Raw genomic sequence first — 24,673 nt, 5'->3', positions numbered from 1 at the left:
CCTCTCCTCCAGCCGGCAGCCAATGGACGTCCTGTTGAGCAGCCCGCAGTCACACTGATGACAGACAGCAATGAGAGGAGCTGGCCATGCCTTGATCTTATTATGTTTAACTAAGTTATCATTGCTCATCTGCCTGCAGACTTACATGTAATGCTATGGCATGACTGCAAGGGATTCTGACCAGTATGTTCACATTTGACAGTTGTGTTTTTATCCCTAATTTACAAAAATATTTTATGCTCCCACAATCTGTATCATTGTGCAGAAGAGACAACGCAAATTATATCCAAAAAATATCCTAATTTCTGCAGTTTGTCTATCCTCAGTTTAAATCTGCCTTTTCAGGTTTTCGGTGTTCTGCTTCACAACGTTTTGAGATTTGACAGAAAAATGTAAAAATGATGACAATAAGCTGACGTGTGTGTGTGTTGTTATAGGACATTAACACACAATACTACATGGTCAGAAAAGGAACCAGTTAGTAGGAGGTGAGTTAACCTGAAAGAATTAACATCATACATTTTATCAGAAATATTCGAGATAGTAGAAACAACACAACCCATAAAGAGAACACACACACACAAAGAGGTGTTGGTACTAAAATTTGTTTTTTGCCCTCATCATTCAAATATCCCATATTCAGTTTGTTGAAGAGTGGTCTGTCTCATTTAGTCCTACTTGAAGAAAAGAGGAGTTAGTGTGTCATGCAGCTGCAGTGCTGTGTGAGCACACAGCTTTTGTGCCACCCTGTGGGAGAATGAAAGCATATTATCTCTCGCTCCATTTCTCTATGAATTCTAATGTCTTCATCAACTCTCCTTTTCTATGCAAACTTTGAGAATATCTTGCTACTGCTAGTATTAGAGATCATTTTTGAATGTCACTGCACTAGTAATGTATGAGCCCATGGTCAGTCACTTTCTCATTCAAGTGAATGGGAGGGTGTGTCCAAGCTTTTGACTGGTACTGTATATATACAGATAGTGTATGTAGGGTTTTGCCTCCACAACACACCAGCATGTAGTAAAGCATGAATAAAAATCTTGTGAAATGCAGACATCCTGTGCAACTGGGATGCAGCATAGGTTGTTTTTTAGACTCACACTGTGTCCCAGTACCAGACTACATACTGGTTCTAACAAAGTTTTGAGTGTGTAGTAGATTCACACTGTAAAATACTAGAAAAACAGATCTCACAGATGCCAGCGTGCACACTAATTTGTTTTTTGACTGTGCTGTTGATCCACAATGCAATACACACTGGAAGGAAGGAGCTTCTAACAGCCTGAAAAATTAAAACTATCTAGCTACCTTTTTACTCTACCTACCTATGTAGCGTGTTATTATTTCTGCATTTGAGCCCACCCTAGTTCTACCACTGCAAAAATGTTACCACTTCTTTTGCTGACAGTTTCTAAAACCTTTCCCCACACTGCAGCCATTTCATCTTAACCGCTAATCTAACACATTATCTTCTCCATAATTGATCATATCTCATTTATATCTAATGAATGTTGTGGTTCTTATTTGTGAAATTCACCTAAACCTCTGTGCACTGTTGAATCTGAAATGCACGAAGCGTCACACAGAAAAGAAAAGTCAACAAATCTTTATCCTTTGAACTATGCAGTAAGGGGGTGGTGCCTCTGCCCAGGGCACTGAACTGCCAAGACCTGATCCTATCTGAAGTGTAGAAGCAGAGTCAGGAGAGTCTGTTGTACTGATTAACTCTCAATAAAGTCAGGCATGGAGCTCGGATCAACAGTTGGTGCTGTGAAGAGTACGAGGGTGCTGGTTGGCAACGAGGTCCGTCCTGCAGTCGTTGTACTAAAGAATGGGAAAATCCATCAAATACTCTCAGACAGGGAGTTTTCTGGGGATGTTGCCTGTGAGGTAAGCTGTCTCACACTGGTCTCACTTTTAGCATACTCCTCCTGGTGGAATGAAGATGAATATATAGAGACACAATGAAAGGTATCTGTCTGTTAGGTTGTTGATTTAACACCCCTAATATTTTCACTCTCATGTTTGATTGTCCTGGGTGATGTAACCCACCTGTGATGGCAGGTGTTGGATGTGGGTGACAGAGTGGTGATGCCAGGCATTGTAGATTGCCATGTTCATGTGAATGAACCAGGCCGCACCTCCTGGGAGGGTTTCTGGACCGCCACCAGAGCTGCTGCAGCTGGAGGAGTGACAACGATTGTGGACATGCCGCTGTAAGTTGGAGACGCCCCCAATCAGTGCCCACTGTCTGACCACATAAGGTCACTGGTGGAAGGTAAAGGTCAGAGGGTAAATAGATTGTGAAATAATAATAACAACAACAACAATAATAATAATAATAATAATAATAATAATAATAATAATAATAATACTTTTTAAGCTCTCTTCAGCCAAAGATCAAATTGGGGGCAGATTAAGTTACTGGGCACTATAATAAAGTACACATTGTTTTCTTTTCTCTTTTTTTTTGTTGCAAAAAATGTATAAATTGTAATAGGTCTAAAATATTAAACATCTTTTTGTTCATTTTGCCATCTATTGTAACCTCAGATTTTTCATGTTTGCACTTACATGTTAGAGGTTCAGTTTAAAACTAAGAATTTTCGTTTATTTTCTGACAAACTACTTATATCTTTTTTTCCAATATAAGTGCATTTCCAGACACTTTTTCAAGATATTTTGGTGTAATTTGTTCAGTACAACTAACAATATTACTTTGCAACTTCCTTGGTTGGGAAAAAAGTAACATAAGTGGGTACAGCAGTAAAAGTGTTTAATACTTCCATTTAGATATCATTTTTTGTAGCTAAATTATTTATTTTTTGCAAGTTTTCATAATTCCATCTCATTGTTAGGAGTTAGCATTCTGCCAGGTGGATTATGACACATCTAGCCCATGTTTTTTGTATTTGAATGCTGATAAAAGTATATTTGCATATTACATCTTTAGAGTATTAGTATATTAGTAAAATTCCTTAATTAAACTACTGTTTTCATCAAGTTAATGTTTGTTTGCCGCATTTAGCTCTTGAGTTTTAGCATAGCTAGCGTCTCTGGTAAGCTAGCGTGCTACATAACACTTTGATATTTGGGACTAAATGGGCTGTTGAATTTTATTCCTTTATTTATTTGTGCTTACTGAACAGAAATAGCATCCCTCCAACCACCACACTTAGTAATTTTAGTGAAAAGCTGCAGGAGGCAACTGGGAAGTGTTTTGTGGACACAGCCTTCTGGGGAGGTGTGATTCCTGGCAATCAGGTACAGTGGAACAGCTTGTACTCTCTCTCAGCCAGATTGTTCTGAATTACAGCCATAGCAAACACAAACAACAAATGTCTCCTTGCAGCTAGAACTCCGGCCCATGATCCAGGCCGGAGTGGCTGGCTTCAAGTGTTTCCTCATCCACAGCGGGGTGGATGAGTTCCCCCATGTGACTGACTTTGATCTGCACACTGCCATGAAGCAGCTACAAGGCACAGGAAGCGTCCTGCTGGTAACTCACAAACTGAATCATCTTCCATAACAGTAACCCACATGCTCAGGTAAGGTAAGGTGATGTAACTGAAACACCTTCTGCTTTGTCTCCCCCAGTTTCATGCAGAGAGGGATGTTCAGCAGTCAACAGAAGAGACTGGTGGTAACAATTATTTTACTCCCTGCAATAGATGATCTGTTTGTGGCACATCCTATTTTTACCGTATTCATCCTATATCATGTTCAATATATGTTGTGTTTATGTTTGGGCTCAGCAGTATTGACAAAATCAAATATTGTGATATTTTTGACCCAATACCTCAATACCAACACTGTGATGACATTTTGACTACTGAGGCTTGATTTGTAAAATATCTTGAAACAAGAAGATTATTGTCGGAAAAAGATTAAATAGTGTTAACATATTGGCAGATTTCTTTTCGGTTGTTTTAAGTTAAGTTGTATTTTCAGAAATTATTGTCAATAACAGCTTATTGTCTTCATTTGTGGCAGTGGCTGAGGTCACAAAAACTAAACTTGAGGAAAATAAGATTCTAAGATGCAAAAATCAGCTACAAAATGATCAAGATTGGGATTTTTTGCAGCGAACTAGTTATTTAGCTAGTCTAATAAGCTCAGAAAATCCTCTCATTCAATTTAAAAGTCCAATAATTAACTACATTTAAGCTGTTGTATATCTAGTTGGTCATATGATATCAAAAATCAAGGTTCATAACATGATGTTGATTTTATGTTGATATTCTGTCCTGCTCTGGTTTGTATGAACTCCATGACATTGTGAAGCAGAGGCAAATTATTTAAAGAATTTGTTTTCAGTAATGAATACTGATATGATCCAAACCTCTGCCTTCCCACTTCCCATGTTAGATCCCTGCCAGTACTCCACCTTTCTGCAGTCCAGGCCAGATGTCATGGAGATAGAAGCAATTCGCACCGTCACAGAACTCTGCATGCAATACCAGTAAGAACCAGCTTGTTAACAAATAGCTATTGTACATCACAGTAGGTATTTCTGGATAGGGATGGGTTGTGTTTGTAGCACTAACTCCAGTCAGTAAACTCTCTCTGCTCCAGGGTGCGGTGCCATATTGTTCACTTATCCTCTGCTAAGCCATTGAAACTGATCCAGGAGGCTCGGCAGGCCGGAGCCCCGTTGACGGTGGAGACGACCCACCACTACCTCAGTCTGTGTGCAGAGAACATACCTGCTGGGGCCACGCAGTTCAAGTGCTGCCCCCCCATCAGAGGATCTATGAACCGGGTAAACAGAATAGGATGCACTGTAGATACAAATCTGACCATTTTCAGTTTGAGTGTAAGTCAAACACTGATTCTGCCCCACCAGGAGCAGCTGTGGTCTGCACTGAAAGCTGGGCAGATTGACATGGTGGTGTCTGATCACTCCCCCTGCACCCCTGATCTGAAGAAACTGGATAGCGGAGACTTTACTCAGGCTTGGGGAGGAATTTCTTCTTTGCAATTTGGTAACTACAGACCAGTGACATACATAATGAATATCAGTAGGATGCCCGTTTACCAAAATCAGTCAATGCACTGGATGTTCAGCTCTCTAGAGAGGTCCCAGAATGCATTGTAAAAACCTGGGTCACTGACTTGAAGTGTTAAATGTTACAATGATTCATTCATGTTATCATATCATAAAGACCATAACTACAATCATGAAAACATCCACAACAGCCTCATAGTTGTAAGTACGAGTAGAAGAGAAACAGACTTTCTGATGGCTACTGTATGATACCTCTCATTTGTTGGACAGAAATGCAGAAGTGTCAACAAAATTGCATCGTTTTAGCGCCTTTGAGCTCATTGTTTTGGTTTTACAGCCTGCAGCTTCACTATTTCCTTCACTCTGACTGCTCTCATTGACCTCATTCACAGCTGCAACAGGCAGCTGTTTTTCAGTGAAAAAGCTCTAATAAACCCACTGTTCACTACCTGCTCAGCACCACACAGCAGACAGACAAAGTTAGCAACTAGCTGGTGAACATAGAGGAGCATTTAGCAGCTAAAGAGCCAGATATTTCCCTCAGTTGGTGAAGACCAGACCAGAGTTAAAAGGAAAGTGAATATTGGACTTATTGTCAGGTGATTCAAATGAATGCTAATGTTGCTCTGTCTCTGCTGGATGTGTAAAAAGACAACAACATTTGCCACAATAATGTCAATGTTGCATTTACAGCTTGGTCCACTGCCAAAAAACTTAACACTCATACAATCAATTCAGTTACACAGCCTACACAGTTTGCTTATGGCTTCTTAACAAAAAAAATGCAATAGAGAAAAAAGTCACCCAAACTGCTTAGATTTGTACCTATATGGCCAGCACTGCAAGTAACTATCCTGGCATGTAGTGTGAACACTGTTCATTAGTTTACCTAAATCAAATGTCGCTATTATTCATTCATTATTTGCAGTTATTATTCATGCTATGATAACTCTGTTAATAAGCTGCCTTGGGAAGAATAATTATATATTGTTACAGCTGCAAATGTAACTGGTAAACTGTAACCTTTATTCTGTATTTTTCATGACTTTTTACATTTTAACCTAACCTAACCCCTGAGAGAGGTGGAGTGGTTTTAAAAAAGCATCAGAGATCATTGATTCATCAGTGTCCCATGTTCACTGAATTAGTAATCAGAGCCTGATTCAGTTCAGTAAGTGATTCACTCTACTGGGGAGTGATTTGAGACACAGCAGTATATTGATGATATCAGATGAATCACAAAATGCACCGGCTACACTATACAATCTCTACAGCTGCTATTACAGTTTTCTCATTATGCACTGTCTATGGAGCAGGTACAGGATTTGTCTGACAGGATTAATTGTTCCCTCCTTCCCTCCTACCCCCAATAGTCCTCCTGACACAGTGATCACCCACACTGGGCAAAGTTCACAGGGAGGTAAACAAGAGCTGAGTGCCAGTTTAGAGGACAGCCTAATCATTTACTCTTCAAACACAGTGAGAGTGTGGTCAAAGTCTGATATCAGGGAGACTGTCAACAGTGATACGCAGTTATGAAACTTCCTGATGTGATTGAAATAATTGATGAAAGTAGGAGAGCCGTCTGGAACACCAAGTTTGACATAAAACTAAACTGTCAACTCTATTGTCTCTCACTGCAGTTAATATATCTCAGACCAGCCTGTTCACCACTTCAGCCATTTTTTAACCATTTCCAGGTTTACCTCTGTTCTGGAGTTCAGCCAGTAAGAGAGGCTTCCAGCTGCATGATGTGGTGAGGCTCCTCAGCCGAAAAACATCCCAGCTGTGTAGTCTGGACAACCAGAAGGGCATCCTCGCCCCGGGCTTCGATGCCGATTTGGTCATATGGGACCCAGAGAGAGAATTTGAGGTTGGTATACATCAAGGAGTCCACACCATCAATAGACATAAAGCTTTGAATCTGCTTACATTTTAAGACCTTTTTTGACAAGGAAAAGCAATAGTATATTCTTGCATTGTGTTATTGAATGAATCTACCAACCAATCAGATGGCTTTATATCCTCTATCTTCTGTCGTACTTCATAGATTAAAGAAGCAAGCATACATCATAAAAACAAGGTAAAAAAATACATTTCAGATACATTTCATGAACAAAATGGTAAGATTCAAAGACTTTTATATGACTGACTTCATGATCATGTGTGTGTGCAGATAACCCCTTACCTCGGCGTCACACTGCAAGGAGTGGTGTGTGCCACTATCCTCAGGGGGCAGCTGGTGTACAGAGAAGGGTCTCTCTGCCCCGAGCCTCTGGGGAAGCATCTCCTCATCCCTCAGAGGAAAAACCAAGCCCAGCTGTGAAGAATAAAAACTGCTGAAATAAAACTCACCAGATCTGTGTCACTGTGTTGATTGATTCTGATGATAAGAGGGCACCATGTTGTTTTCCTCAATAATCTCACTCCTACTGTGTGCTTTTCATTATATTTTATTATATAAAATGTTTTACATCACAATTAATTTGTAATAGAACTGCAAACACTGAACAAACAGTTAAGACTTTTTCTTTATAACATCATGACAGTGTCAGGATTTAAAAGCTAATTACCAACCAAAAAATAGTGCTTTTCCAGTTGAAGAAAGCTACTGAAACTTCTCCACCTATAATTGCAGAGAAAAAGACACTAAGATAAAAGTAGACACTAAAAGTTTTTATTATTGTGTTATGCACACTATGCCCTGCCAGCATGGACAGTAAAGAAAAGATCATTTTCACAATCAAATTTTCAGGCCTTCATGTCTACAAAAAATTACAAACAAAACTTGTCCTGTACAGTTATACAACTGATAAAATTAGAATAAATACCAACAAAAGAATCTATCTTGCCTTCTTTTCCAGGCTTTTGAGACAAAGATATCACACTTAAATACATCAAAGTTGAACAACTGTTCCAATTTTTGATCATCTGTACACCAGGATGTTGTAGAGTCCCTCTTAAACAATACAAAAGGAAAATGGATCTCACTCTCTACTTCTCTCAAATCAGACAGATCACACAATCTGTTTGCTGAATATTTTTGAATCTGCCAATCATTAAGCCGGTTTTTAAGATCTTTTGCTTCTGGATGAGCAAGATGCAACATTTTGTTTCTTTAATGTGCATACACTGTATGTCCTTGATTTTGGTTCAGGAAAGACATTTTCAAATAACTTTTCTTCAAACTTGAATAAAGGCTTATTTTTAATGGAGCACACATTACAACTCATTATTCTTTCAGATATAGAACATATCTGCCTCCTCAAAGGCTGAGTAAAGCTCTTCAGCCGGTGGAAGTCATCAATATGTTTATCATGTGTTCTGAGAGTATATGCAGGATCATGTGGATAATATTTAAAAATGTCCGGTTCTACAGTTTATCTTTTGAGGATTTGATTTTATTTATTTTGCTTTATCTTCATTATTATCAAGATTCTGCCATTATAACAATGTTTTGTGTGATAAAAGGGTTAGAGTTAGGGTGTTTACACATTTATTATGCTTTCGATAGACTTTTCCAGACTTTACAACATTGTTTGAGCTTATATACACTGTCCATACTCCATACCCTGCAATTAATGGATTTAAAATATAGGCTCAAGAACGCATTTAAACTTGTGTGTTGTGGTGTGGATTCAGCCTGCTGTCACTTTGCAAAGCGTAGCAGTGTAACAGTTAAGTCTGACCCTCTGGAGAGTCAGTAGTCAATAATTAACATGTTTGGGGACCTGTTAGGAGACTTCCTTATCTTTAAAATGAAAAGGTATCAAGCTAGCTGAGCTCATTGTGTTTGTTGACTGAAGAAGAGAAGAGATAAAACCAGGAAATGTTGTGACAGACTCCTGACCTGAGGATCTCACTGGTCAGACAGAGGGGGTGTGCTTATCGGAGGCTTTTACTTGACCCTCTTTCGAAGCTCTTTGTGGTTTTACTGCATTCGTCACACTGCTGGAAACATGTCGTCCCTCTCTGTAGCTCCACCAAAATGCCTGCAGACACCGCTGGCGGTTCCTCATCGTCACATGTTTGGACCGGGACCTTCAAACGTTCCTTCACGTATCTTGCAGGCCGGGGCCAATCCTGTTATTGGACACATGCATCCAGAGATATTTGAGGTAACTCTGTGGCTTTAATACAGATGGTGTGGTTTGTATCCAAGAACAGACTGACATAAGTGAACAACAATAACTATTTACACTGTCTGCATTGTAAAAAAAAAAAAAAAAAGATTAAAACATTTTGCATCTCTCAGAAAAAGACAAGTGGTTCAATGTTCTACCCCATATCCTGTGTTGGCTGTAACAACACTGAATAACATCTCTTAGAAACTGCTAAACTGCAGCCAAGCCATGCATGCCATTTTAATTAAGGGTTTTTATTAAGCAAGAAATCATGTGTTTGTGTTTGTGTGTGCAAGAATGAAACAGAAAGGAGAGAGCATGCTTGGAAGTTTAAATCCATTTTTCTCAGACCCTTCCTTCTTTCCATGTGTGAGCCTGCATGGAGTTAAATTAAACATCTACACATTTGCTTATCTGATTTCTAAGTTGCTCATTATAAGACCAATTTAAAGGGTGGTAGAGATAAAACACTGAGTTGATTAATCAATTGGTCCATTGGCAGAAATTAAATTAGTAACAATTTTGACAATAAATTAATTGTCATTTTGCTCATGCAAATGTGAATATTTGCTGTCTTTTGTCTTCTATGATAGTAACCTGAATATATAAACAAAACAAGCTATTCAAATAATTCAACTTAGACTTTGTGATGGACATTTTTCACCATTTTCTGACATTTAATGGACCGAATGAATCATCAATGAAAATAATAATTAGTTGCTGCCCTGATAGGCTGCAATTAGTCTGTTAGGACCACACTCAGTCTGCCACTTAACAATAACATTGCTCATTACAGATAATGAGTGACATCAAGAGTGGGATCCAGTACATGTTCCAGACTCAGAACAGCATGACTTTAGCTGTGAGTGGTACCGGCCACACTGCTATGGAGTGTGCCATCTTCAACACAGTGGAGCCCGGGGAGAGTGTGCTGACTGCAGTGAACGGCATATGGGGAGAGCGGGCAGCAGAAATGGCAGAAAGGATAGGTATTTGACAGGGAAAGGCTGGTGTTGTTCTATATTTTTCTTACTGTCAACAAATCCCATGAAAAGACCAAAACCAACAATGCTTTACTCGGTCTCTCCAGACTTTCTGACCTCTCAACCTTGATCTTTGGTGCTCAGCCCCAAGCTCACTGGCTGCTACTGAAGGTGGAACTCACTAAAAACAAGCCACAAATATATAGTGTTTTTTTTTTTTTTGAAAGGCTCAGTAATTTTCCAAAATAGCTGGGCACTGCAGTTTTTAGCAAACATTACTCATACAGGAATAAATAGTGCATTTGTTGGGGACTATTTTCAGCTGCGGATGTATACACATTTGATTCTCTAGTGAGTATTTACAGCAGCAGGATGGTGTACGTGGGATCGAGTCAAAATAAACTACAGAGCCAATGTTCATTGTAATGAAAAACGTCATCCAGTGCACTGACGTGTTTCTAATGGAGCTCTATGGCAGAAAGGAATAAGATATATCAGAACTTGACTACTTAGGATAAGTTGAGTGTTGATTTTGGTCTTTTCATGGGATTTGTTGACAATAAGAAAAATACAAAATATCTCCGGCCTCGTCCTTTAAAATAAGGATTAAAGGATGGAATAAATATCCCTCAGTAGTTTTTCAATAACACAACATCATGTGTGTCAATCCAACAGGTGCCAGAGTAAATACCATTGTGGCGCCTCCCGGTGGCTTCTTCACTAATGAAGAAATTGAGCAGGTGATGTTTCCTGACACTGCAGTTACCAGGTTACTCAAATCATTTCTGTTATAAATACAGTCTGTTTGATCAATTGTTGCTTCATCACAGGCCTTATCGAAACACAGGCCGGTGCTGTTCTTCCTCGCACATGGAGAATCCTCTACAGGAGTCTTGCATCCTTTAGATGGTATCGGACAGCTGTGCCATAAGTAAGAAACAGCGCTCATGTCTTTGTCATCATCACACCTGTAACAAACGACAGACACATGACAGCTGGGTTATGATTTGTGCCGACAGGTATAACTGCTTATTCCTTGTCGACTCTGTGGCTTCAGTAGGAGGAGCACCTTTGTACATGGACAAGCAAGGTTTAGTATTAAATCTTTCCAAATGTTTCCAGCTTTTCTGCTGCATGCTGCAGCTGATGGAAACATTAAATATGTCTGTACAGTGTTACATTATCTGCTGATGACACCAAACAGAGATTTGTTTTGTGGATGATTGTACTTGCAGAGATAGACATCCTGTATACAGGCTCTCAAAAGGTTCTGAATGCCCCACCGGGTACAGCACCCATCTCCTTCAACGAAAGAGCATGGTGAGAAATGTAACTAGCATGCCTGTAAGTTATAGTTTGAAATATGTGTAACATGTGTATTTAAGTCTGAATTTGTCTACAGCAAGAAAATATTCAACCGAAGGACAAAGCCTGTGTCATTTTTCTTGGATTTGAGCTGGCTTGCAAACTACTGGGGATGTGATGGCAAGCCCTCAAGAGTGTAAGACCTTTTTTTCCTGCATAGAGGAACTGATTGCATTTCAAACAGCGGTCTCATTTTTAGCCATACTTGCACAATTACTGTATATCACTCTATTTCCTCTCCACAGATATCACCACACAGGCCCAGTCTCTGCTTTTTACTCCCTGAGGGAGAGCCTCGCTGTCCTTGTGGAAGAGGTGGGACATGTGTCATAAAGAAATATTTAGGTTTTGCTGTCCAGAGCATTAGGTAATGCAGTGACAACAATATACTATTCCACCTCAATGCCAACAATACTTCAAAACAGGTCATATAGTAAATACAGTATGAATTAGCCATTAAGTAGCTTTTCTTTGGAGACTGAGCACATATGCAAGCAAAATCACTTTTATAAGCTGAAGACTGTTGTAGCAAGACATTGTTATTGTACTAATATACAACTAGTGCTGAACATGATAAGGCATGAGATCTGCAGAGTCGGATTTTTGCCTGAAGATCTAACAAAAAACTATTTTAAATTACAAGATACACAAAATGAAGATATGGATTGTGCAAAAATAGCTTTTAAAAAAAAATAATGTTCTGACTATCTGCTTTAATACATTTTGTATTAAATCTAAGGGTCTGGAGAATTCATGGGAAAGACATCAAAAAGTGGTGGAGTATTTCCATGCTGGCCTAGAGAGCATGGGTCTCAAACTTTTTGTGAAAGACAAAGTGAGTTTCAAGTTTCAATACGAACATGTAATCTTTATAACAACCTGTAGTGGAATTACACATCAATACAAACAGAATATGATCATGATACAACATGATAAAGGGAGAAAATGTACTAACTCTGACTTTAATGGTTGTTGCAGAGGGCAAGGCTGCCTACAGTTACAACTATTGTTGCTCCTCATGGATATGACTGGAAAGAGATCACATCCTACATCATGAAAACACATAATTTAGAGATTTCTGGAGGTCTTGGACCATCAGTTGGCTTGGTAAGAGGGTAAATGGACAAATACTGAGTGTCTTTCTACTTTATATAGACTTTGTAGTTTAAATCCTAGATGTTTTTGGTATTTTCAGGTGCTGCGTGTGGGACTGATGGGATGTAACAGCAGCAAGTCCAATGTTGACATGGTGCTGGCAGCACTGAAAGATGCTCTAAAACACTGCCACAAGAGCAAAGTGTGATGTGTCGTTGATGGATGCTGTAAAGATAATCCTCCTAATAAACGTTACTGTCATAATGAAGAGACTGTATGTAATAAATGAACCATTATTCTCAGGAATTGCCTCATGCATTTCAGTCACTGCTTGAACGGGAACAGTGGGCTTGACTTCAAAATAGTGCAGTATGTTTGGCCAGCAGAGGGTGGCAGTCTTTAAAAATAGCCTTCCAATTCAGGTCTTATATGTTCAACATAAATACCCAGTAATAAGTAATTTTACATGAGAGTATTCCACCCTTAATGGTATATTACACACATTTCATATGAATAGCTGAGCATATGAAGTCCCATTTTTCTAGCTCAATGGGTTTTCTGATGGTGGACTTCTTTCATTAGTCTTTTTGACAACCTAAAAATATATTCCTGGTGTTTTCTGTCCATATTAAAAGCTAAATGGCTCTCTTCCACTACACTGACTAATAGAATTCAAGCACCTCAATATTTAACCAAATATTGGTGATATTTTGGTTAAAATGTTGTTATCGCTGAACAACTACACATCCCATAAGTCTTAGCCATTGGTATACAGTCAAAGCTTTGTGGGGGCTGTAGTTGTTGAATGCTGAAAAGAAATGCTTTCCATTGTGCTCTCATAACAACAAGAATACATAAATAACAAGTTGTATATTTTGCATCTGAGAAAAAAGTTTGGATGTTGCCCTTTAAATATTTGCCAACAAATAAGGTGAGAGCCACTAAAACAACTCCATAAATACTACACAACTACCAGCTGTTAATACCAGCCACTCTTTGTGTCAATCCAGGACTTTTTTGGTATCTTTGATCATAAAAAGGACTAACATCAAACTCCCTGTACTAATAAGAGTAATACATGTGAAAATTGTCAACTAACAGGGGAGTGAGGGAGATGTCAATCAACCACAGTCTTTACACACTCATAGAGTCATGACAGGGCATCTAATCAGCCAAGTGAAAACACCTGTGTGGGTGTACCATGGTAAGGGCCTTTCTGTGTTTTTTTTTTTTTTTTTACATACATTAATGTAAATTGAGCAATTGTAAACCTTTCATTGTAAAATATGTAGTTAAAATACATTTTGATCCAATTAAGTCATCCCATGCCCCTCAGAATAAATAATTTAAAAAAAAAGCTCAGTATATACTGTATGCTCTGTATGTGTTATGTGGGACTATTTTTCCCCATTTTCCATTTATCACAACAAAGGTGTTAAACTGTTAAGAAAGACCAGTGAAGTAGTAAATAAATAAATATGATAAAAATAATAAAGACTGTATGATAAAGTGTTTCAAAAATAAATTTGTAACATGTAATTGCGTATAAACTACTTTTGTAAAAGTAAAAAGTGAGTTTCTCAAATAGATAAAGTCTATAAGGAAAATAGTGGAACAAGAAATAAATAAATGATTAAATACTACAGTAAATATACTATATATTTACTTTTTATACAGTCAGTGGAGCGTTGTTTTTTGCACCGCATTCCGCGAAGACCCGCCCTACTCTGCCTCTGATTGGCTCTGACCCTGAACCATAATTAATCTGACTCGTCATGCCTAAATCTAACCAATCTAACCAGCGAAGGCAACGAGTACTAGCCAATCAGAGGTAGAGTAGGGCGGGTCTTCGCGGACTGCGAGTTGGAAAACAAGTAAGACGTCAGTGGAGGGGGAAAAAAACCCAAACAACCGGAACAGGACTTGCGTATTCGTACATCCGTGTTGACACCGTTCAGTAAATGGCGCGCAAACGGTTACAAGGAGCCAACTCTCCATTTTGACACTTACGGGGAGAAGTCTGCTCGTCTTTGCCTTTTTGTAAAACACAGGAGCCGGACAAATGGCGTGTAAAAGAGGAGCGCTTATTGTCCTGGAGGGAGTGGACCGAGCCGGGAAAACGACGCAGTGTAAGAAGCTGGTCCAGGCGCTGCAGCAGAGCGGACAGCCGGCGGAGATGATGAGATTTCCTGGTGAGGCCTGTCTTTTGTTCTGTCACCTTTAACACAGTTAACACAGCTGTGCTTTTGGATGTCAGTTTCAGTCTCCGTGCTGGTGTGTTTTGTAGAGAAAGCTTTCCATTAAAGTGAAGTGTTAATTGAATGTGTTGTGGTCACAGACAGGAGCACGACGATAGGGCAGCTGATCAGCTCTTACCTGGAGAACAAGAGCGATCTGGAGGACCACACCGTGCACTTGCTGTTCTCTGCAAACCGCTGGGAACTGGTGTAAGACTCTCATATAGTGACCTTCAATAAAAGTACCAACGACACTGTAAATTACAGCATTCAATGCCTCACATTGAGCAACGTATTTAAGTGAACGCAGTATTAAGAATGACACTACTTGTAAGGGTCAGTTATCAATTTATAAAAAGACACGTTTCCACTACCCCCCCAGCATTAAGACAGGGGCTAACGCATTGCTAGTTTTGATCTTCTCTGGTCTTCTGATGGGATTTGTTGACAATAAAAACGTAGAATATCACCAGCTTTACTTTGAAAATATACACAACTTTGAATTAATGTACCTGACGTCTCTGCAAGCACATTTATGATGGAAATGATGAAAATACTCTTCATTTTTCTTTTGTCATTAGCCTTGACTGATTTGCTCTGGCTTGTGTACATTATAATAATATAATTGTTCCAACCCACAGGCCTTTAATGAAGAAGAAGCTGGAGCAAGGCACCACTCTGGTTGTAGATCGGTACGCCTTCTCTGGAGCTGCTTTCACCAGTGCCAAGCCAGTAAGTCATTTATTAGCCTTTCAAACTGTGCATCCATACACAGCTGACAGTATTATAATGTGTGTTTGAGAGGAGCAACAGATCAGATTTATGTTCATCTTCTCCAGGGTTTCTGTCTGGACTGGTGCAAGAAGCCTGACGTGGGACTGCCGAAGCCAGACCTTGTTATGTTTCTGCAGCTCAGCCCAGCCGAGGCCGCTCTCAGAGGTCAGTTTGGAGAAGAGAGATATGAGACCAGTGTCTTCCAAAGAGCGGTTCAGCAGAAATTTGAACAGCTGATGAAGGATCCTTCAGTCAACTGGCAGGTGGGTACGAAGCAGATCTGGATGTCAGAGTGTTGTTTAAATCCAGAATATAAAACCATCTCATGATGTTAATTGTCTGTCGTAGGTCATTGATGCTTCTCAGAGTGTTGAAGATGTGCACGAGAACATCGCCAGTCATACCATTAATGCTATCAACATGGCTCAGAACCTTCCACTTGGACAGCTGTGGACGTGAACTTAAACTATTCTCGGTAAAACTGCTAATTTGCAACTAAGATACAATGTAATATTTTGCTATTTTGTGTATTATTATTATTTACGGTATAGTATCAAAATGACTCTAGAGCATACTAAATTCTTTGCTTAGCCCCTGTTTTTACTTGTGCTTTGTATAGAATGGAGGAGAAATGACTTTGCTTTGTTTCAAAGTTCATTTCACAAGTTCTTGAAATCGAAGAGATATACAATATTCAAATATCAGTCTGATTTTTATTTTTGAATCCTCTTACATGTCTATTCTTTCACCTGTCTACATATTGTGTTGAGTAAATAAATAATCTTCAAATGAACTAGTGTATATGTTTTAGACTTGGCAAGGATACTTTGCAATTAATACAACTTGTCTGCAGATCTGACTAAATTTGGTTTCATTACAGGCTGTTACAGATTTCAGTTAGTTACAAACCGCATAAGCCATGGGCATCATGAACCATTATGTGTCTATACAACATAAAACTGTTATGGCAATTTTTTTTTACTTATGGAGTCAGGGAAAGGCACCATATCACTTCAGAATAAACATTTAAAGTGTTAAGACTCAAATGGAAACACATGTAATGTGAAGATGTGCATACAGAATTGATCCTGAGCTCCTGCTACGGCTTCCACCAGGCAGTCTCAATGTCGGATACAGAGAGCATTCAGAGGCTGTTGAGAAGGAACGCTGTGTGACACACGCTGAACTACACCATTGGAGCTGGACCGGCTCAAGAGGTCTCCAGAAATGTTCATCCCCTCAGGCTTCCCTTCTGATACAGAGAAGAGAGAGAAGCTTTCGCCTACTGTCAAGAACAGTAAATCATTGTTCATATGTTCCTCACAAGGAAAGGATCTCGAACTCCTCGTCTTCTGAATCAAAGAACCGTTCCAACCTGTCCGAGTCGGAGAAATCTGCAAAGGGAGCGTTAGCACATAAAAACAACATAACATTAAAATTCATTTTCATTAACATATTTGTTAGAATGTATTCTGCAGAACATGCGTTGTTTATTTACCAGGAGTAAGGTTAAGGGCATCCACGCTGACCATGTGAGAGGGCTGACTGTCTACTAGTTCAAACATAGGCAAGCCCCCTCTGTTGCAGGAGAGCTAGAAGAGAAAGATTTCAATGTTATGATGTACGAGTTCCTCTAACAGAAAAGTGATGCTTTATTCATCTGCTATACATGAGTCAAGGGAGCAACAAAAGAGCAGTGTACACTGAGACATACCCTTCTTATGCGCATACACCAGTCGTCAAACTCGTCCTCTGTTCTGCAGAAGAAACCCTGGCAGACCCCAGAATACAATCAGCTATGGAACATCTGAGTAGTTACTGCAAAAAGTTTTTCAGCCTGCTCACATTCACGTTTTAACAATAGCCTTTAGTTTGAGATACAAAAGCTCTGTGCTATAAAAGCCTCTCTAGCATTCCTACCGCTGCAATGGACGGGTCCAGTTCACAGATGTGCATGCGACAAGGCGGGTGCTGACAATGGTACGTCTCATCGGGGACCTGGCCGTCTTCACACGGCTCCACCGCCGGCTGTGTGGTGTGCGGGTCTAAGTAGATGAGCTCCTCCCCTGACGAGAAAAGACAGACGTTCGGAATTAGATTGTTGTCTTTATGGGAGTGAAAATCAATATGGTGAGCATGAGCTGGGCGTATTTCACAAACACAGAGACCAGACATACCGACATAACCAATGAAGTAATGGGCACTGTTGGGTTTTCCCCCAATAACACCCAGGGACTGAGGCAGCATGAAGCATTGCTGTGAAGAGAGACAAGAGGGTTTATCTCACCCCGACTGTAGCTAAATTTGCCTCAGAGTTCATTTAAAGTAGCATTTGTATTACATTTATTTGCCAATTTACTACAAAGTACATATACTTCACATTACTGCCAACCATTTTCCAACGTTTAACAGTTTTTGTGTTTTTTTTTTCATGTAAGTTTAGTTCCATTTTACTAAGACACAAGTTTACACTGTGTACAAATCAAAAATCCCTCCCAGAAGGTTGATGTGAAACCAGCTAACATGGATTCCAGTGTCTGAACTTGGTCATTCGGTGATGTTTAGATTAAGTGTTCATTACAGTCTATTGATTTTGAATTGTGGGGCTGACTGCACTGCATTATCCAAATTTACTCTGTGTATATCTCAGTGTTTATTTTACATATTCTGTGCTGGAAAATTGTTTAAATAGTCATACACTGAGAGACAGATGGAGCATATCAAGACTGTTCCCTGAACAAAAGAATATTTGGAGCAAATCAACAAGGAGCTGTGCACACAGTATTTCTAACCGGCCACATCTGCACGTCGTCCAATGTTATGTAATGGAAGTGGTTTGTGACTACGCATGTGAGAGCACGTAGTCTGTTTCAAACAGCATGCAGGAACCCTTATAACATCCTAATTACTGACCAAACATGTAGTGAACATCAGGGACTGGTCGGACCAGCTGTTCATTAGTTCAAACTAGTTAGCCTCATTTTAACTAAAGTGTTTGCTAAGTGGATTACTGAATTAAATACATAGTTATTATGTAGAGATGAGTTGTTCCTTCACATTTACAACTACTAACTGTCAGGTGGTGGACATATCTGACCTGACACTTTACAGAAAAACACAATATATCTCTAATGAAATACCATATCTATAATGTTAGACTAGATGACTACATAACATCAGATAACTTAGCACAGCTAGATATTCCCCTCTCACTGTAAACTACATGAATATCACTAATTCTAAAACATACATATTTCTACAAGTATGCATAAGAGAAAGTTGTACCTACAGTACCAGTCAAAAGTCAGGACACCTTCTCATTCTCTTGAACATGAAAGTGTGTCAGAACATTTGACTGGTACTGTTCATTCACAAAGGATTGGAGGTACAGTTTATATATATATGTTGGCTGCTTTGGAAGTTGTGTTACAGCTTGTGATGCTACATTGACTTCATTTACATATTTGTTTGCCTCTTACTGGACAGTGACAGATGTTTCTGAACAACTGATTTACATATTACTAGTACTACTATTTTTACATATTAGTGCTTTACTAGATAAGATATTTGTTCAGTTTTAATGGTGCAACCTGATTTAGTGAATCATTAGTTTGAAACTAGCTAGCTACATTACTGTTGCGTGGCAACACAGTTGTCAGGAAGGACTAATTTGAAGTCTGAATCACCACCCAATGTGGTAATTACAACGAATAAGAACTAGATTTCCCATGCCCATATTTAGGTAAATAATGGTCAATTTCTCCAATATAATATAAACCCTCTAAGATTGGGAAATTATTGTTTGAATAGATTTACAATGTGAGTGTGCTTGATGAAGTATCACCTTGAGGGTTTCAATGTAGGCCTCATTTATATCACTCAGGCCCAGCCTGAGGGGGATGAGCAGGACGAGAGGTTTCCAGAGAGCCGTCTCCTCCTCTGACAGGGCACATGCACCCTCCAGGCAGCCATTGAGCTCACCCACTCCCTCTGACTCACCACAGGCTCCTGCAGGGTCCAGCCAAGGCATACAAAGAAGCTCTGCAGTGAAACAAATAAACACAGAAACAAACATAATCACTGACATTTGTCAAAACAAAACAAAACTTCACAGATGGAAATTTATGAGAGACTTCTACACATGTGTTTGATAGTGAACCACTTCCACTGACTCAGCTGCTTCCCCTTTTATCTCATCAGAGACAGCAATCAATATGATGAAAGCTCTCCACTCAGAGATCTTTCTATCTCATGTTTAACTATTCGCATGTGAGAGAGTATCAAAAGACGGACTGCTTTGGTATTAAGAAACTCAGCAGGGTCCATAGTTTAACCAAAGTGAGATTTAATCTGCTTTTGCCAATAACGAATAATAACAGTGGAAATAAACACAAACACAGCTGCACTCACTGATCTCCTCGATGACCACGGTGTTGTCCATCGCCACGTGTACAACTAATCTGCTCCATGTATCGAACACTGCCAGCTTCCTGAAAGCGAGACAGCACATTGAGACAGTTACGAGCTTTATCAAGATTGAAGCGCACTTATTTAGATTGTTGTTAAAAGCTCCTCGGTCTTATCTGTTTTGTTAATTGTTTGGCAGCGGGACGTCAATACATAAAGGAAACTGAGACCAGGCCATAAAATATGATGCAATACGAGCAAGTGAATGCCTCACAGTGTGTGTCTCAATCACACTGACTGAATGTCTTAAGTTTTTCTAAGCAGACACTTGTTTATGTGGCAACGTCAACACAAACAAAGTGCTGTTCTGCTTCGACTGACTGTCTCTTGTCTTGTTTTTTTTTTTACATTCAGTCAGACTTTGCAGTTCAGACTGATATGCTTTTCTACTGGATGTACTCCACAGGCTACACTGTTCATTTTGTGTACTTTTATAAAAACCTGCCAGACAGATTGTGTAAACCATCAAAACAGACTCCTGCAGGTCTCTACAGATACATGTGGGCACTTATCTTTTCTAAAAGTGACATATTCACTACGACAGCAGTTGCAATATTGCTGTGAAAAATGAAAATAAAAAAATTAAACCGCAAAGATCGACAGACTTTGCAACAATTTGATGATTGATTAAAAGGTTCCTTGTGGAGTTTTTGGCCACTAGTGGCGCTATAGAGCAATGTTTTTATGGGTGGGTCCCCATTTTGTTTGTATTGTGCACTTGTGAGCACAAGCTAGCAAACATGGATGTAAATATGAAATATAATTTGAAATCTTTATAAATGGGCTTTGCAAATGTTGAGTGAGAGAGGAAATGCATTCAACACATTTGTTAAGATCTCAAGGATGCACAAACAATGTGTTTTGGTGAGAAATACTGGATGTAAACATAACTTTTGCTTCAAGAAAACTCTACAGAGCAACTTTAATCTTTAAGTTATCCAGTAAAAATGCCCACAACTCCCAGGTTCCTGATTCTAAAATGAGTGGATCTGCTGTTTATCTCTGTTTTATATGATTGTAACTATAAATATTTGTCAGGTTTTTGACTACTTTGGTCAAACTAAGGCGTTTGAAGGTTGCACACAGAGCTTTGGGAACTTGTGACGGCATTTTTCACAGTATTTCTCATTTAAGATATTCCAATGATTAACTGATAATGAAAAACCATCATTAACTCTCAGCTATGTTCCAGTACTTACTTTAGAACCTGGGCGACTGTGTTTGGTCCATACCACTGGCCTATAGGCTTTCCTTCTCCAACTCCCATTTGAGCTGCAGAATTTAGGAACAAAAAAAAAAAAAGAAAAACACAATTTTATGCAAACTCTTCCAGGACTGTCTGAGTGAGCTCTTGATATAATTGGAAATGTTTGACAGTCACTACTCACCAATTTGATGGATGGAATAATAGCTGTCTTTTTTGTCAATGAAGGCGTTGAGAATACTGATGTACTCTTCTCTTTGTTTCTGGCCTCTGACCCATCTCCAGTCTGAGAACAAAAAGCCAGTTGTCAAGCTGCTTTAAAACAAGCTCTGTTTGGTATGGTCTACTCGCTGGAGAAGAGCTGTAAGTGCCACACAGTGATTAAATCTGCTTTCATCCACTTATAGCTGTCTTACCTCTGCCTAAATGTCGACACACCAAAGCCTCGCCGAGGATCATCTGGCCGCAACGCAACATACATCCCCATCCTGTGTCTGATGTTGGTCCTGTTCCCCCTGTAACACAGTCAGGAATCAGACATTATAGTTATATGTGAAAACACAAATTACTCAAATCTCCAAACTCATCAAGTTATATATCTTTTGCTTTAACTTACCGATCGGAGGGAAGTTTTTTCTGTATGTGAACCACAGTCGTGAAGTGACATCTGATAAAATCTCATCTTTCTCTACATGAAGAGAAGAAATCAGCACATTATAACACATCCACATAGATAAGAGTATACTGGCCAATTTGATTCTTCATTACTTAAATACTCATTCATCAGTTTTCCTTTCTCTGTATTCCACAGTCCTACCTGTGAGTGCATTGTATTCTTTTCCTAAGATCCAAACAGGGTCTGAGGTCTCAGGAAAATCTTCAAACTCTCCGAAGCGAAGTGTGTCGTATGTCAAGGTAGCTGCGGCAAAAGAAGATGTGAATGAACTGTGAGACTGTGGGAAATTACAAAGGGGGAAATCGCTGGTGGTTTTCATGTCACTGACCACCTGTTGCAGCTGATGACAGTGCAGCTTTCTGACAGGGAGTAAAGATGGAGTATCCCAGACGGGGGCCACAGGACAAGAAAGCCAGTACACGTGTCCTTGAGCCAGACACTGAATCCCAATCAGCTCCAGAGAGGAGGTGCAAATAATTGGTAATAAATGGTCTCTTCTTAAAACATACTTTAATGGCAAAGTCTTTCTTGACTTTACTTGAGTTTTAATTTTCTTTGAACTGTGTTTTATTTCTTTTCATTTTTTTCTTGGTTTTTCCTAAACTGAATTGGTTTTTATCTGTTTTTTAAAACCTAATAATTTTATGATTTCTCTGTTTTATTTTGCTGCTTTTGTAAAGAACTCTGTAATGTGTATTTTGAAAAGTACTCTATAAATAAATATGATTATATTATTAAATAAGTACATATATAATTCAGTAAGTAGGTGCTGTCAAGAAAAGTGTGATGGCAAAACGCAATCACAGTAACAGACTTGCCTCTGCAGTTGGAATTACTGGGCTCAAGGCCAGGGAGAAAATCTGGCACAAACAGTCTGGGACACCATTTAAGGGTTCAGTTTCTCATAAGAAAACAAGCAAGACATGTTTTGGTCTGGTGACTTTAATAATACACTGGAAATGTATAAATATATATAAAGATATGATATAAAGTTTAAAAAAAGGTTTTTGCGGACACATAAGGTCGTTCGCATTAAGAATTACCGGCAGCAAAAGTTGACAGTTTACTAATTTGTCTGAGTATCAGCAGTTTGTTACTTGAGACACAGAAAGATAAACAATAAAGACATATATTGACAGTTGGAAGAGAAAGACATGCATCAGCAAGTTTACTCGTTTTCTCTGAGAGCTATTACCAACTAAATGAGTCTTGCTGCATACTATATCTCAGCTGTCTGATGGCTAATAGTGCTCTCTGTGTTTTCAGTACAACTTTAGAGTACCGTACAGAGTTATTTCCACTTTATGCTGATTTATACTTTTACATTTCAGAGGTAGTTTTTATACACTACATTTATTTGACTGTTGTAGCTGTAAAATTATAGTAGTGATTATTGGAGAATCTTGTAAATTAAAGCATCAATGATAATCAAATGAAATATTGTAATGTTTTCAAGATTTAAGACAGCATTTATGTTTTTCCATCCATAATATCCCAAATTAACGCAGCTTTAAATATCACCAGAAAGAAAATAGTGAAATATGTCATCATAAATTCATAAAATCCTATTTTAACATATTTAGAAAAAGAAATGTTAAAATCTGACTTTCAATGAGCACAGAGAAACGTTCCACTTTCAGCAGATCAATGTGAAAACATCTTTCTAGTGTCAAAGTCTGTACATACATCACTCTTCACAGTGAAGCTCAAACATGCAACTATAGGAACAAGAAGAAAAACTTATGTTTTTATGTTTAAATGGAGGGAGACTTTAACCCTACATAAAAACCTAAATATACGTCAGAAACGAAAGTGTCTTTTGATAAAAACATGTGAGGGCAGCACAGACCCTAGACTCTTTTTAAAAAAGGCCTAAAAACCTTTTCAATCAGGAAGACTTTTTCATCTTAACTCTTATTATTTTCTTAATGTTATATGTTTTTAATGCTGTAGCACTTTGAGTTTCACTACGAATGAAAAGTGCGTTACAAATTGACTGCATTATTATTAGTAGTAGTACAGTAGTAGTGATGGTGACAGTGCATCGTCTGAGATGTCTCGTTTTGGGCGTACCGTAACGGCCGCATAAACAAGTCAAACCAAGGACAGAAGACAACTTATTAAGAGTGAAACATTACAGAAACACATGACATCAACACAGAAGGCATCTGGACACCGTACATGGAGTTGTTCAGCTGTACAGCGAGCTGTCAAAGCGGGGAATCCACCAGGTTTCAACAACAGCAGGCTAGCGTTACTTAGCAGTTAGCTTTAGTCATCAGTTTAGCAGGCTAACGTCACCGAAAGCTACAAAGCAATCTGGGTCTGTGTTGGATTGGCAGCGGTTTGTTGGCAATCCTATCATGGCAGAGTGGAAGAGTTGTTGCCAGGTGTGAACTACTAATGTTGTGGATATTTTGTAGCCAGGCTAAGCATGAGAAATAATGTTTATTTTGCTCTAAAATCTAGCTTACCTGCATCCATCCCGACGGTCTTCACCCTATCTTGTTTGTTGTTCTCTGCACTTTGCCCCGCTGGACCAATGGGAAGAGAGAGAGGCGGGATATTCCTCACGATATCCAATAAGACGTGGGAGGGGGGTGGTTATGTATGCCCTAACCAATCAACTGTGGCTGACGTATCCGTCCAGTTGAAAACAGATGACGGTGCGTTCACGTTACACATAACTCTTGTTCTTTTGTAGACCAGCTCATCAAACATCATTCCATTTATATTT

At 39.1% G+C, this 24,673-nt stretch overlaps 4 protein-coding genes across 4 annotated transcripts; 3 read left to right on the top strand and 1 right to left on the bottom strand.

The window, feature by feature from the left end:
- The first annotated feature begins 81 nt into the window (after positions 1 to 81).
- On the top strand, positions 82 to 7,342 carry zgc:103559. The gene is made up of 13 exons (XM_042417676.1): positions 82 to 183; positions 438 to 488; positions 1,741 to 1,893; positions 2,068 to 2,219; positions 3,153 to 3,267; positions 3,356 to 3,502; positions 3,601 to 3,646; positions 4,372 to 4,465; positions 4,579 to 4,765; positions 4,850 to 4,988; positions 6,712 to 6,884; positions 7,062 to 7,094; positions 7,188 to 7,342. The coding sequence occupies exons 3-13, from the start codon at positions 1,747 to 1,749 to the stop codon at positions 7,335 to 7,337; spliced, it is 1,383 nt and encodes a 460-aa protein (XP_042273610.1). The 5' UTR covers positions 82 to 183; positions 438 to 488; positions 1,741 to 1,746; the 3' UTR covers positions 7,338 to 7,342.
- Positions 7,343 to 8,970: 1,628 nt separating this feature from the next.
- agxta (alanine--glyoxylate and serine--pyruvate aminotransferase a) lies at positions 8,971 to 12,880 on the top strand. The gene is made up of 11 exons (XM_042417677.1): positions 8,971 to 9,129; positions 9,932 to 10,124; positions 10,794 to 10,858; positions 10,949 to 11,049; positions 11,138 to 11,208; positions 11,354 to 11,438; positions 11,521 to 11,619; positions 11,729 to 11,798; positions 12,223 to 12,318; positions 12,462 to 12,590; positions 12,679 to 12,880. Exons 1-11 carry the CDS (start codon positions 8,971 to 8,973, stop codon positions 12,784 to 12,786), a joined length of 1,176 nt encoding a protein of 391 aa, XP_042273611.1. The 3' UTR covers positions 12,787 to 12,880.
- Positions 12,881 to 14,473: 1,593 nt separating this feature from the next.
- Positions 14,474 to 16,382, top strand: dtymk (deoxythymidylate kinase (thymidylate kinase)). Its single transcript, XM_042417514.1, has 5 exons — positions 14,474 to 14,770; positions 14,917 to 15,025; positions 15,457 to 15,547; positions 15,655 to 15,852; positions 15,938 to 16,382. Exons 1-5 carry the CDS (start codon positions 14,641 to 14,643, stop codon positions 16,046 to 16,048), a joined length of 639 nt encoding a protein of 212 aa, XP_042273448.1. The 5' UTR covers positions 14,474 to 14,640; the 3' UTR covers positions 16,049 to 16,382.
- Positions 16,283 to 24,489, bottom strand: atg4b (autophagy related 4B, cysteine peptidase). Its single transcript, XM_042417513.1, has 14 exons — positions 24,411 to 24,489; positions 22,078 to 22,179; positions 21,877 to 21,948; positions 21,677 to 21,775; positions 21,445 to 21,546; positions 21,256 to 21,328; positions 20,000 to 20,079; positions 19,434 to 19,630; positions 17,767 to 17,845; positions 17,510 to 17,655; positions 17,304 to 17,360; positions 17,088 to 17,181; positions 16,914 to 16,983; positions 16,283 to 16,841 (listed from the first exon to the last, which is right to left on the bottom strand). The coding sequence occupies exons 1-14, from the start codon at positions 24,418 to 24,420 to the stop codon at positions 16,829 to 16,831; spliced, it is 1,194 nt and encodes a 397-aa protein (XP_042273447.1). The 5' UTR covers positions 24,421 to 24,489; the 3' UTR covers positions 16,283 to 16,828.
- Positions 24,490 to 24,673: the final 184 nt, after the last annotated feature.

Source organism: Thunnus maccoyii, chromosome 7 (assembly GCF_910596095.1).
Source record: "Thunnus maccoyii chromosome 7, fThuMac1.1, whole genome shotgun sequence".
NCBI classification, from domain to species: domain Eukaryota; kingdom Metazoa; phylum Chordata; class Actinopteri; order Scombriformes; family Scombridae; genus Thunnus; species Thunnus maccoyii.
This window is presented reverse-complemented; position numbering and strand designations above follow the sequence as displayed.

Bases quoted from the DNA above. Each gene is read 5' to 3' on its own strand.
- dtymk (XM_042417514.1), top strand. From the start codon at position 14,641: ATGGCGTGTAAAAGAGGAGCGCTTATTGTCCTGGAGGGAGTGGACCGA. The intron at 14,771-14,916 runs GTGAGGCCTGTC...TTGTGGTCACAG, and splicing joins GGAGATGATGAGATTTCCTG to ACAGGAGCACGACGATAGGG. The intron at 15,026-15,456 runs GTAAGACTCTCA...TCCAACCCACAG, and splicing joins GCAAACCGCTGGGAACTGGT to GCCTTTAATGAAGAAGAAGC.
- zgc:103559 (XM_042417676.1), top strand. From the start codon at position 1,747: ATGGAGCTCGGATCAACAGTTGGTGCTGTGAAGAGTACGAGGGTGCTG. The intron at 1,894-2,067 runs GTAAGCTGTCTC...CTGTGATGGCAG, and splicing joins CTGGGGATGTTGCCTGTGAG to GTGTTGGATGTGGGTGACAG. The intron at 3,268-3,355 runs GTACAGTGGAAC...GTCTCCTTGCAG, and splicing joins GTGTGATTCCTGGCAATCAG to CTAGAACTCCGGCCCATGAT.
- agxta (XM_042417677.1), top strand. From the start codon at position 8,971: ATGTCGTCCCTCTCTGTAGCTCCACCAAAATGCCTGCAGACACCGCTG. The intron at 11,050-11,137 runs GTAAGAAACAGC...TTGTGCCGACAG, and splicing joins ATCGGACAGCTGTGCCATAA to GTATAACTGCTTATTCCTTG. The intron at 12,591-12,678 runs GTAAGAGGGTAA...TGGTATTTTCAG, and splicing joins TTGGACCATCAGTTGGCTTG to GTGCTGCGTGTGGGACTGAT.
- atg4b (XM_042417513.1), bottom strand. The intron at 19,631-19,999 runs GTGAGTGCAGCT...GTTTCACTGCAG, and splicing joins CGTGGTCATCGAGGAGATCA to AGCTTCTTTGTATGCCTTGG. The intron at 17,656-17,766 runs GTATGTCTGGTC...TTTTCTCGTCAG, and splicing joins TTACTTCATTGGTTATGTCG to GGGAGGAGCTCATCTACTTA.